Source organism: Dermacentor silvarum, chromosome 3 (genome assembly GCF_013339745.2).
Source record: "Dermacentor silvarum isolate Dsil-2018 chromosome 3, BIME_Dsil_1.4, whole genome shotgun sequence".
Classification (NCBI taxonomy): domain Eukaryota; kingdom Metazoa; phylum Arthropoda; class Arachnida; order Ixodida; family Ixodidae; genus Dermacentor; species Dermacentor silvarum.
Genome location: NC_051156.1, coordinates 173,153,144 through 173,167,088, shown reverse-complemented (window position 1 = coordinate 173,167,088; position 13,945 = coordinate 173,153,144). Strand labels below are relative to the sequence as shown.

The following is a 13,945-nucleotide window of genomic DNA, read 5'->3' as shown; positions in this document are numbered from 1 at the left end:
TCGGTAATGTGGCACTAATGTCTATGGAATGCGTGCCCCAGAAAGCTTGTGATCTCTGTTCTTTAGCATTGTTCTCTGCGGGTACTTATGTACGTTTTGCCATGTCTTCAACAAGGATATTCATGTTATGTTAAAGTACACAAAACTCACCGCTTGCTTAAAATACATGCATTACGTGCTGGGTCTTGTGTATTTTATGACAACGGCGAACAATAAATCTTGCATTACCTCCAGGACACACTTGATGGCAAAGGAGACGCTCGATATTGTGGCCAATAGAGACCGGTCATCCTCTCGCTATATCTTCTCTGTTTCATAAGTTACTGTGCTTGCAAACACAAAAGGCACTCGGATGTAGAGCACTGCACGGGCTCGGGCTTACCCGAAAGCCCGGGCCATGGGCCGGGCCGGGCCGGGTAGGGCAGTTTTTTTCACGAGCTCGGGCACGACGTGTACTTTTTGAACCGGGCCCGGGCCAGGCTCGGGTTTTTTGACACGGGCCCGGGCCGGGCTCGGACTTTCTGGTGGTGTGCATGTAACGTGCAGCAAGTTATCCTCGCGCGTCTCGACTCTAAAAAAACGTCTTTTTCGGTCTCGGGCCGAGTTCGGGCTGGTTTCGAGCCGGGCTCGGGCCGGGCTCGGGCCTAAGGTAAAGGGGTGGCGGGCTGGGCCGGGCGGGTAACGTAGATTTTTTCCGGGCCCGGCGGGGCTCGGGTCTCGCCATAAACTTTTGGTCGGGCTCGGGCGGGCAGCCCAACGTAAAAACGGGCAAAATCGGCCCGTGCAGTGCTCTACTCGGATGTACTACTGTAGCATCAAAATTGATATATAAACGAATTTTTTAAATATACTAAGTGTGTTTCCAAACGTGACATAAGAAAAAAGCGAATTATTTAAAAAAATTCATGAGCGATTACACTCTGTGAAGGTATATGACTAGCGAAGCTGTTTAGAACACGACACAGAGGTGACACATAATTTTGAACAAAGGTATAGAACATATTGACGTAAGACAGAAACCATCTTTAAACAACGCGCGCAGGTGCGTGCGCCCTCCAAGAGGAAACGGCTTATTTGTGAAAGCAACAAAGACGAAGACATAATCGCACGCGCATTCGCCGCACGCGCTCGCATCGTATGTGACCGTATATGGTATGGTAAAACTTTATTAAGGTCCTTCGGAACGCGCGTCAGCACGTACGTAGCGGGCCGCTCAAACGTCGGTACAGAAGGGCCGAACCTCTCTGCTGCGTCGCGGGCCCGATGGACAGCCCATAGCTGTACTTCAAGATCGGGGCAGCTTATAAGGGAAGCCTCCCATTCGGACGACGTGACGCCATCGCCGTCGTGTAACATGGGGCACCGCCAGAGCATGTTTTACAATTTAGCTAGGTCTGAGCATAGCTCGCAAACATTAGTCGTTGTCGGCGAATAATATAAGAAAAAGAAGTGAAGCGCCGCTCGAGTAAAAGAAGAAGAAGGTTTCTTGATCTCCTGCTTGGAACACTGCAGTCATCTTTTTTATTTACTTGCCGGGCACAAGTTAGCCCGCAACAAATAGTTGTCTCTAAATTCCTTGAACCATTCGTTACAATATTTATTGTCCTGATCGGTGGTAATCGTGACTATAGGTACGAACACACATTCTCGTATAACCTCTGGAATTAAATTCGTCCGTCACCTAAGACAATGAATAGCTCACACCGCTTAAGCAATGGTTCACATCTCCGTAAATAAAAAATAATGTGGCCTCTCCATTAATTACGACAACAGAAGAGAAGTGCAATTCTACGCTGGAATGATGAGCAGCAACGGAGCCAGTTGTGGAAGAAGAAGACGACGACGACGAACGCGTGAGCAGCGGCATGAGCGCGTTCGCGCGGTTGTGCCGAGGGGCGCCAACGAGCCAACTGTGGGAGCAGACGACGACGCTCGAGCTATTGCTTGTGGCGATAGCTTTTGTTGACGGACACGAAAAATGCACAAAACCCTAGTCATAAACAGCTTCGCTGTGATAAACTAGGACATTTATACTGTCAGATGTAAAGCTTTAATATATGAGGGTGAAGAACCGTTGGCGTTTACACTACGCCCTATTTTGTTTGTACAATTTTTTTTTTACAGAATTATGCGTCAGTGTACGGAAGAAACCACAGTGGCCAACATCAGCTTCAAGCCGGGCATGTGCGTGGACGTTCCTTCGGCGGGTATCCATCACGATCCTGAATATTTTCCCGAGCCGGAAAAGTTCAATCCAGAAAGGTACATTTGTGCGTAGACCTTTGCGAAGGGCTGCGTTAGCTGGCAGTTTACACGGAACACTTTTTGTAACCGATACTAATACTATCTTTACAAAGACTCAAATACTTAACTGAAAAAAAGACGACTTTCAAGCATCGTAGTAAATCACACTTATTAAGACTTCAGTATTTTGGTCTCAGTAGTTATACAGGCAGTGCTTTGGAATATTACCAGAGGAAAGAAAGTCACTTACCTTAATCGTAAATAAATTTTGGCGGTTGGCATAACATCAATGTGTGCGAGCGAGCTTAGTAAGGTAATCTGCTATGCGTAAACGTGGATCTGCTGATCATGGTCCGATGCTGTGAATATCTCCGTTAGCCGGAGAGTGGTGCGCAGAAAGAATTCAACAGACGTCTTCGTCATTGTAATGGCATACGCCTGTTGAGCGCGAGCCCGGTTTTTGAGTAGCAATGGAATATTCTCGAGATAATATTAGGGAGACTTCACGGGTGATTTACTTGTATCGCGTTATATTTCGTCTGCGTAAGAGCCTACCGCAGCCTCAAACATCGATAACGTTGTTTCTCATCCAGCACCATTGCCTGTGTCGCAAAAATATAAGACGATGCCTGATTGAGGGTCACTTCACTGCACCAATATGATGGTGCTTCATGCTCCACAGTCAGTATGCACTGGTTTAAATAAAGTTGAGGGTTGTCATCCCCTGTGGATCTTCTCACATCCGTTTATTGCAACCGCCTTCTGTCAAACAGATTCCTACCGGAAAACAAGGACAGCGTGAAGCCGTTCACGTTCATGCCTTTCGGCCATGGACCACGCAGCTGCATAGGGATGCGACTCGGCATGCTGCAGGTCAAGACAACTCTCGCCTGCCTGCTTCGGCGCGTCAGACTTGAAACCTGCGCTGAAACTATGGTGCGTACATGACTTTACAACTGATTAGGGCTTGACAATATGTATTTGCTCCTGATATTAAAGCTAATGTTTCTTTTGCGGACCGGGAGGGGTTTTCGGGCTGTGGTAGTTGTGCTGTGAAGAAGAGGATAAATGTGAAGAGCGTGTGTTGTGCACAGGAGTATAGCATTGTGGAGAGGAGGATTTGAGAAGGGTGGAGTATAGAGGTATGAAAGGCACATATAGGGCGTGTCGGCGATCGTTAAGTATAGTGAGCTGCGGACAAAGCATACAAGTACTCTTCTCTGCACACTTCGTCTGGACAAATCAAACTGGCGGTCTCGGGCGAATATCGTATATCATGTGTCAGAGCGTGGAGTAGTGTTGCCTTCCCTGTTTTCTTTCGTTCCTCACACTGTCGAAATTTTCAAAACGTGTCTTTTAGCTTCGAGTGTGCTTATTCAGGAAGGTTGATGCGTGAAAAATTCTGCTGTGGAATTTCGCATATTTTCTATTAATACTGCCGATTTTAATAGAATACCGCATGAACAGGAATATAGCTTGAGTGAGAATATAAGGTGACCCCCAACCTTGAAGTGAAAGAAATAAAATTTAAGAAAATTTAAGAAAGACATCGCAAAACGTTTATTTTCGTAACGACATCGATCATCCATCATCGGAGCCGCAGTCTACTGTAGTCACAGGTATAGCGAGCGCCGAGCGCGCAATAAGTTCACGCACATAGTCCGCAAGTGCGTCCTCAAGCTGCAGATGCACTGCACGAGATGAAGTTCCTTTTCTTTTATTAGATAATTTTCTTTTCTGTGCCCTGCAGTATTTGTTTCTGCATTATCAGAAACGCCAAATTGGCGTTGAGCGGCCATGTTGCCGCTCGCTTCAGTGCCGCCTACGACTCTTATCTTGAACTCTGCTGAAAACTGTCCGCGTGCCAGTACTCATCGCTTACCAGAGAGAAAAGAAAGAAGACATGAAAAAAAAAATACACGCACGTGGTTGATGTGAAAAGCGCACACATGAAGAGACATTGACAAGAAGAAAAAATGCCAGCAATCACATTGGGATATGGATACGGCTTTGGCTATGCTTTCACCAACGTGCAGACCGTAGGTCACCACGCGACGATTCACATTCGGCTGAAGACCACTATACAGGGTGTCCGAACATTCATGCACCAAGACTTAAAAATATGCAAATGCCACGTGGTTGGACAGAACTAAAGTAATGTTGTTTGCCGTTGTTAGAGATACTCAGAGTACTTATTGCATTCCGCCTAATTGCATAATTAGTCTTAATTAATTAATCAACTTCTCAAATATTATAATTACATGAAAAGTGTTAGTGAGAGAATTGTAGAGCAACATGAAAAACTCCCGATACAGCTGTTTCTTGCTCAATACGTGGTACATAAAAGTGTTTTTGCGAGCGTAAAACCGCAAATACGCGCGAAAACACGGAAAGTGCCTCGAGCTGCCAGTCGCACGGCAATCTGGCGGGTATTCGCGGGTTTCTGTCACGCTCGGAAAAATACTTTTGTGTTTGTTCGCCCTCTCATGTAAGCGAACAAACATTTAACCAGGTTTACCTCTACGTCAGTTATGACGTCACTAAACTGCTACAGAGCGCCGCCAAGTTTCCATTAAGAAGTGTGTTATTTCGTTTGTTTGTTTATTTATTTTATCACAGAGTCCTCTCAAGTTCAAGCCACGGCAACTCCTTCAAGTCAGCGATGGGCCGATTATTCTCCGGGCTATCCCGCGCGACGCGCCGGCGAGCTGAGTTGCACGCCAGTATCAGAAATTCTTCTTGGGGAGCAAGAGTAGCAACCTTGTACACTAAAGAAAATTGGAGTGGCTGCGGTTTTTAGAGAGTTCTCGTGCTAAGTACGCGCACTCTGCGAGGGCTCAAGCAGGGTGAACATTGTATAGTTCATCACAAAGTAAAGGAACTCTCGAAGTAGAATTGAATATGGGAGAGCCAGAAATTTATGCAAGGGCAGTTGCCAGCACTGTATTTGTTCTTATAGGGCATGCGAAAGTTGGGAGAGCAGTGCTTTTGTTGTAACAGTATGGTTCTGTATACATAAGGCGCTATAATGCCGTCGATAGAATGTTAAAATGTTCAAAGAGGCGCGAAATATATCGGAATGTAAAAACACAGTAATGAAATGTTCAAAACGGAAAGCGCAAACTGCCTATAAGTGCATGATCTATAGTGTATATCATTCTATTGGAGTGTCTTGTGGACCAGACTGCATCGAGCCTGAATGGCCGGAACGCTGCCTGGAGACGAAGAGCACAGGTTCTTCAAGATATGAATGTCCATGTTTTCTGAAAGTACCAATGATTAAGATGTCTCACTTAGCTTTACATGAAATCACCATGTGCCATGAGTCGCTCACGAACGGCCAAACTACTTATGGCAGAATGTGCGCACGGACTGATGGTTCAACCGAGCGTGTGCGGACAGGTCAGGCGCGACACCATCGCAGAATTGATGGCAACCAGGTTGAGGGATTGCAATGAGGCTTACTATACCCCTTCAGACATCGCTGAACTTAGGTGTGTCCGTGACACATTCAATATGTAGCACGGATGTAAGCTCAATGAAAAAAGCTCTAATTAGCAGCTTTATTCTACTTATCACAATGCTATCATTGCGTTGCGGACGGTTGCGTAGAACACACTATGAGACCCATTCATTTCTTAGTGTCCCATTCATTTCTTTCTTTACTGCGAGAGAGCTACCAGGGAAGAGCATGAGGACACAGTGGCAATCATAGTCGCAAAGAAAAGAAGCGGTGCGATATTTTCAACTTTTGAATGACTTTTAAAATTGAATGATTGCAAACATGCATAAATTAATTCGTTGTATTGTTTGTATATATAACATATATATACAAAAATGTTGATGCTACTCTGTTATTCTTCGTTGGCGAATATATTAGTCAGTAGGAAATTAGAAATTCGCGTGCTCTTTTAAAAGGTAAAATTTACGAAGTTCTTATAAAAGCTCCACTCTCAGCAAAATAGCATATTCCTGCGCAGAAATACTGCGAGAAATTACACATATTTTTGTTAAATACTAGGTGAATATTGTTATCTTGGAAAATGCACCTACACTTTCGGACAGTACACCCTCGTCCAATATGAAAGGGAACATTTCATTTGTGTTCGAAACTTGCAAGCCAGAAACACACTCACTGCTATTTCTTATGTTGTTCTGTTGAAGAATCCTGCTCATGGAACGTCTCCTCGTGACTAGCGCACAGAAGGAAAATTACCGGGTTTCACATTGGACGATGGCCTACATCTCGTCTAATGAGTGTCATCTTATCGTTAAAGCTGCACATTCGAGTGTGAAAATGTTGCTTTGTTTGTTCTTTATTTAGATGAGACAGTTCTTATCAGGCAGCTCATATGAAACCATCTTTCCAGCATGATATTACCGATGGTAATCATAGCCGCCAAACGCTTACAACTATTTTTGACACGATATTTGTGTGAGGAGGACTGAAGTGGAAAAAGACGAATTTCAGATATTCGGTAATTCGCGCGTCTGATTGATGTGTTCGCATTGTTGGAGTGACTGCGCCAAAGTACACTGTAAGCACGGTAAATTTGAGAAAGGTCCACCCATTTGAAATAATAATAACCGTTGCTGTTTGGCGTCATATGATGATAATAGGGATGATCTTAACATTTTTTGCTAGGTATGAAGCTTGCGGCGATATGAGAGGAATATACACTTGAGTGCCAAACTAACGTGATTTAACATGACAACTGGCATCGGAGTGACGTATTGACCACTCTGAATTTCACTGCGACCAGTGCCCCCCCCACTTCAGTGCATGCTTGAATTTCGAAGTTAAACTTATCGTACACTGAAAAATTCTGGTCAGAATCTATGATCTGTAGGCTTTGCGCTATGGTGGCTTCCTCGATGTTGTTTATGAGAGCGTTTGCGTGCGTTTTGAGTGATACCTAGCAAGATACTTGACTTATAGATTTTCAACTGATCTTCGTTCTGTATTTAATAAAAACGGTGTTCCAGCCAATAAATTTGCTCTTTCATTTAAAGCGAATTCTTGCATGAGTTTGCATCGTGGTTACTCTCAAGGTAGAGTTGAATATAGGAGAACCAGTCACTTATTCAAAGGTAGTCAGCTCGTTGAACAAATGTTTCCATTAAGACACCAACGTTTCAAAGTATTGTCATAATGATTCAGGGAAAACACGGGGAATGCGGGAGATGGAAATTCAAGACGATGAGCAAAGCGAGAACAAGGTGAGAACAGGAGCCAACGTTTTGATAAGTGGACTTGTCTTCTTCAAGGCGACATAGGCTCTCCTCGGCACAGTATATATATAGGTAGGGTTCTTCTAAAGGGGAGAGAAGGTAAGGGGTGTGTGTGAGGTAACGAGCGAGAGTATGTTAGTGGCGAGGGTGTAGAATTGAAAAGAAAGATAATGCACTACGGATAGTCGGTGGAGGAATTTGAGGCAGCGCCGTATGCTAGCCGGTTGACGTGTCATTGTAGGTGCCTCTTTTCGTGGAAGGGGCCTGGACGACGGGTAGGGGGGGGGGGGGGGGGCGGTATCGGCTCCACTGGAGGTCAGTGAACTATAGGCTCAGGAGAGCATATGTCGCCTTGAAGAAGACAAGTCCACTTGTCAAAACGTTGGCTCCTGCTCTCACCTTGTTCTCATTTTGCTCATTGTAATAAAGATTGTAATGCTACTCCACAGAATTCGCACTCTGCTGTGCATATTTTCAAACGCACTCAATGAAACGCGGACCGCTTACAGCTTACACAGCTGAGAGTGAGTCCGGAAACACTCAGTGTTTTTAACACTGCAAAATAAGTTTTCTTGAGCTTCAAGCGAAATTTTTTATTCTGAAGCCCTTGGGACAACCGCTGCTGGCGATATACCACAATTATAGATTAAAAAAAAAACAGCATATTTTCGCTTAACAGCACATGTTTTTCTTTGCGACGCAGTTTGCACATCTGCGGGCATGTGTGTGTGAGCTTACAAAGCAACGCGTACGATAAATGAGTTCCGCGTCTTTTTTTTCTTTTTTTTGCCTCCAAACTGTGCCCAGCCGCATGTGTTCACCGCGGTTGAACGAACTATACAAGGGACGAATGTTGCCGTGAAACAGAACCGTCGTCGCTCCCAGCTTTTGAATTCGTTTATTGTACATCCAAGCCTGCGACACAATTTACCCCCTCTACCGATTGGTGATTGGCTCACCAAGCTCCTGCTGTCACTCTCGACAAGTTCGGTACTGGCAGTTTTCTTGCGACCGCAGAGTGGTTGTTTGGCATACGTCAAGTGTCTTCGCGCTTCCTGTTTCTGTGCTTATGGGAATGGGGGGGCGTTATGTAATAAAATGAGTAACGCTCCCCTCGAAAGTTGTCTTGTGCGCCAAACGTTTTTCCTCAAAGAAGTCGGTGACTCTTCGGGAGCGTAAGCTATGCTGCTCTTCACACTGCTCATATTTCTGTCGTCTGTTTTCTTCTGGTAAGTTCCCTGTGGGGTTATTGCTAAATGTTAAGACGTATTTGGCCATTTAAAAAGTAATACCATACATGTCACACGTTTGTGGATATTGTCGACTTTCTGTCGACAGCACTGGCAGCTTACGCATATATATATATATATATATATATATATATATATATATATATATTGCCGAAGTGAAGTGAGCGAAGTGACTAACTCAGGGTTAATATTCCTTTCTGTTCATCCACGAACCAAAAAGAAAGGGGGGCCAAATAAAGTTGACAGAAAACAAGACAAGGTCGATGCACATGGTATATGTATTTTCACATATCGAAGATCAATTATGCAATGTTATAACGGAAGGCTATTTTTTCATATTTGTAATATTTATTTGGTACATTGTCACACTTTTCAGATTTTTCTCATACATTAATTCTATTTCTTTTATTTCTGTCGAATTATTTCATTTCCTTTTTTGACACACATGTACGTCGACATTGCCTTCATTCGCGTCGACTTTGGTTGACACGGCTTTCTTTCTTTCTTCTGACCAATATGCCAGGTAGGCCAATCGTGGTGATAGTGCAGTCTTTGGTGCGATGTGGTTAACTTTTTTTACTACATTGGTCTTACTTACGCCGCTACCATTAATTTTACCTACTCGACATTTTGATACTTTTTGCGACTCGCTACGGCGCTTTCCAAACGCGAAAGGGCCGTTTTTCACCAGCAGGCCAGATAGCTACCTAGATCTTACGTGCGCCCAAACCGAGTGAGGCCGCCCAATAATACCTTTTCTATAAAATCTTAGTTAGGCAAAGCACCGTTTTCTGTGATGACCGTGGTATAGATACGAAATGTACCGTACATATTTATCACGGCTAAGTGTGGTATAGATACGAAATGTACCGTATTTATCACGGCTAAGTGATCTATAAGAGGAATTCGGCAGAGGCAATGCAATTTAGACTAGTGCATTCGTGCATGCCATTGAAGAAACTGTTTAGGACTTGACAGAAACGCTGAAAATTTAGTTCCGTGCGCAGTATATGCTGTCCGTTAAAACGCCCTAAAACGCGTTGGCGTACGTGGGATTGCCAGTATAGTAGCGGCTGCACGTTTGGTACACGCGAATCTTCTAAACGTTTCACCGTAGCAGGGGCGTTTTATCGTTATGCATATGCATGTTTCTGTGCCATCTACTCAGATGCAACCGACAGTCACTTGTTTACGAGGTAAGTAGTAAAATGACGGAGCAAGAATGCCGACGTTTTCCAAAAATGCAGAGATGAACAGGGCGACAGATGAACTTGAGAAAAATTTGCGTTGATCATCGCCGCACTCTATGCGCCATTGTTTGCTCTGTAACAATGTAATGTCGAGAAATTGTGAGGCAATGCTAGTAGTGAACCGGCATCCGAATGATAATTGTTTGACATCATGGAGTGTAAAACGCCATAACTATAGGTGACCAGGGGCGCTCAACTGACTGCCACTGGTTTATTTCTTACCCCCTGATGCCCCTTAACTTGCACTGTTAATTATGTAAATGTGTAGTTTTTTAAATTTAATTATGACCCTATTGGCGCGCGGTATCTGTGGATGGTCATATAAAACTTGACTTCTGACGTCGTAGAAGAACGTGAAAATCCGTTCGTCAAAGTGGATGGCTCAAACCATGAACTTCTATAATTAAAGATTGGATACTGATCAACTTAGCTACGCATGTATCCACGGAGAAGAGGGAGTGTTTGAGTAGCAGCTGTTTCCCAGAGTGTGCGACGAAGTAGATGAAGTTAAAGGCGATACTAATTAGAGGTGACACTATAGCTGCGGCTCTTAGCGCGAAGCCCTGTAGTAATAACCAGCAAAAAAAGGGGAAACTGTAATATTGAGAATAATGAAAATTAGACCGGAGTTTGATTACAACAAGGGGATACGCCTGACCGTTAAGATAAAAAATCACCGCATACCCACGAAGTGAATGATGATGAGTGGGAGAAGCACCGGGGGATCATTCGGGTAACCGTGAATCCCCCGTACATGCGAGAGCGCGGAAAGCGGCGACAAAACGCTGGAAGCGGGAGAACCTGAGGTTAGTTGCACCGATGCTCGGTTCAAGCGCGACGCCGGCAAGCGGACCCAGAGGCGGCGAGAGCGCGGGAAGCGGCGGCAAAACGCCGGAAGCGTTCTCTACCTGAGGTTGGTGGCGCCGATGCTCGGTTCACGCGCGAGTTTCGCGAGCTCTTAGCTCCGGGTCCGCTTGCCGGCGCTGCCGCACTGCTGCAGCTTTGCGAGCCCTATAGACTCCGAGTCCGCTTGTTGTCTGCGTCGCCGTGCTGCAGCAGCTTTGCGAGCCCTCGACTCCGCTTGCAGTTAAGCCGCCACTCTCGCCTTTTCATCCATAGCGGGCGCGCTGTTATCAGAAGCGACCGTTATCATCCATTGATAAAGAGAGAAAGAGAGCGCTCGTCGGGAACGAACGCCCTTGTGCACTGCAGCGCCCCTAGCGGACTACATGCAAACCAGAGCTACGGACGAGAGAGAAAGAGAGCGCGCGTCGGGAACGAACGCCTTTGTGCACCGCAGCGCCCCTAGCGGACTTCATGCAAACCAGAGGTACGGACGACGAGGGAGGGACGAGGCTCGGCCCTAAGGTGCTTCGCCCCTAAAAATACTATCGCAATGGCACCGCGATTGACTGCGGCATGTCAGCACGACCAATAAGAACCACGACTGCAAATGCAAAACGAAATATAATGCACCACCTATAGTCGAAGCACAAATGTCTTGACGTGGCTTTGTACGCAAGGATTGTTATTCACACAAGGGTTGGCTTGAAAGCTGTAAAAACAAACGCGTAGAGGCTAGACGTAAACGCATATACGCTAGACGTAAACGCATACACACATAGGGGTAAATGCATAGGGATTTCGTTTCAGTGTCGACCCAAGGTGTTGTGTTTCTATCTCTTAATTTAGAGTAGTAGGTGATATAGCGTGAACTCTGCTTTCTTGGTTGTGTTGAAGACAGTTAATCAAATGGTAATCAGGAGGGCTCATAGCGTAGACGATAGTGAAAAAAAAGTTCAAAAACGCCACGCACTTTGGGAATATATGTTATTCGGTGCATTTTGCAGGTAGCTGAGTAGCCAGCATTGTTTGGTGTTTACAAAAGATGTTACCAGACATATATACACATATACAAACAAACATTCGAGATTTGAAGTTAAAATAGGCTATTTCAGAACGGCGCAAGAAACCGTATGTAAGAACGGCGCGAGACACTTAAACGCGTGACCCGATGGTCCGATGTGTGTGGCAGACCGGCAGCAGTGATGACGTGCTGCTTCCTGTCGTCTTGCCTTGTGAGGCTTTCATCACGCCAGGCAAACTGCCGCAGACAAGAACAGAAACAAAAGGGCAAAACATTTAGTGGGTTGGTATCTTACCCAGGGTAACAAAACAACCGGCTCTGTACCTGTAATATTAACCACTGACTACCAACCACGCAGCTTTCTGCTGTAAGGCACCAAATAAAGCAATTACTGGGCACTTTACGCACGTTCTACTTTAACATTGAATCTGTAAGGTATTGAACAGAAACAGCCACGACGTGTTTCGTTAGAAAAGCCATCCCTCACATGCATTGGCACTGATTAATATGGAAGTTGCACCTTGACTAGTCGAAACTGAACTGTCGAAACTGATCAACAAGAACAAAGTAAGGGATATCCGAAATTATACCGTGGAAAAAATTGAGAAAGCAGTAAAATATGGACGCAGCATGAAATCAGTGAGAAGAAAAGGAGGCGTAGCACAAGGCAAAATGTATCAGAGAAGCAGGGTAGTATCATCAGCAATTTCGATGACATAGGAAAAGCAGCGGAAGAATTCTATACTGACCTATACAGCACCCAGAGCAGGCAAGCTACTTTCATTCGATGTAGTGCATGGTGAACAGGATACAGATACTAGACCACTGCACGGGCCGATTTTTGCGGCCCGGGCCCGGCCCGGGCCCGTTTTTACATTGGGCGGCCCGCCCGAGCCCGATCAAAAATTTTATGGTGAGACCTGGGCCCGGCCCGGGCCCGGAAATAATCTACGTTACCCGCCCGGCCCGGCCCGCCACCCCTTTACCTTAAGCCCGAGCCCGGCCCGAGCCCGGCTCGAAACCGGCCCGAACCCGGCCCGAGACTGAAAAATACATGTTTTTCAGAGTTGAGAAGCCCGAGAATAACTCGCAGAAAGCCCGAGCCCGGCCCGGGCCCGCGTCAAAAAACGCGAGCCCGGCCCGGGCCCGGGTCAAAAAGCACACGCCGTGCCCGAGCCCGGCCCGAGCCCGTGAAAAAACTGCTCTACCCGGCCCGGCCCGGCCCACGGGCCGTGCCGGGCCCGGGCTTTCGGGTAAGCCCGAGCCCGTGCAGTGCTCTAACAGATACCCCTTCTATAACTAGCGATGAAGTTAGAAAGGCCTTCAAAGACACGAATAGGGGAAAGCTGCTGGAGAAGATGGAATAACAGTCGATATAATCAAGGAGGGAGGAGATATCATACTTGAAAAGCTTGCGGCCCTTTAGCAATGCCTCACGACTTCAAGTGTACGAGAAAGCTGGAAGAACGCCAACATTATACTCATCCATAAGAAGGGAGATGTTAAAGAATTGAAGAATTATAGATCTATTAGCTTGCTTTCGGCATTGTATAAAATATTCACCAAGGTAATTTCAAACAGAATCAGGGCAACACTTGACTTTAGCCAACCAAGAGAACAGGCTGGCTTCAGGAAGGGATATTCTACGATGGATCATATCCATGTCATCAACCAGGTAATAGAGAAATCTGCGTAGTACAATCAACCTCCCTATATGGCTTTCATAGATTATGAAAAAGCATTTGATTCAGTAGAGAAAGCAGAAGTCATAGAGGCATTACCTAACCAAGGAGTACAGGATACATGGATGAATATATTGGCAAATATCTACAAGGATTGCACAGCAACCTTGGTTCTCCACAAGAAAAGTAGAAAGTTACCTATCAAGAAAGGGGTCAGGGAAGGAGACACAATCTCTCCAGCGCTATTCACTGCATGCTTAGAAGAAGTATTCAAGCTCTTAAACTGGGAAGGCTTAGGAGTGAGAATCAACGGCGAATATCTAAGCAACCTTCGGTTTGCAGATGAAATTGTCCTATTGAGCAACAATGGGGACGAATTACAGCAAATGATTGAGCACCTTAACCGAGAAAGTGTAAGAG

At 45.5% G+C, this 13,945-nt stretch overlaps 1 protein-coding gene across 1 annotated transcript in view; it reads left to right on the top strand.

The window, feature by feature from the left end:
* The window catches only part of LOC119445033 (uncharacterized), a 125,410-nt gene extending 118,172 nt beyond the window's left edge, over positions 1-7,238 (top strand). The window contains exon 29 of the mRNA XM_049664846.1: positions 4,864-7,238. Coding sequence (XP_049520803.1) covers positions 4,864-4,956 — 93 coding nt within the window. The 3' untranslated portion in view covers positions 4,957-7,238. The remainder of the gene's footprint in view (positions 1-4,863) is intronic.
* The last annotated feature ends 6,707 nt before the right edge of the window (positions 7,239-13,945 follow it).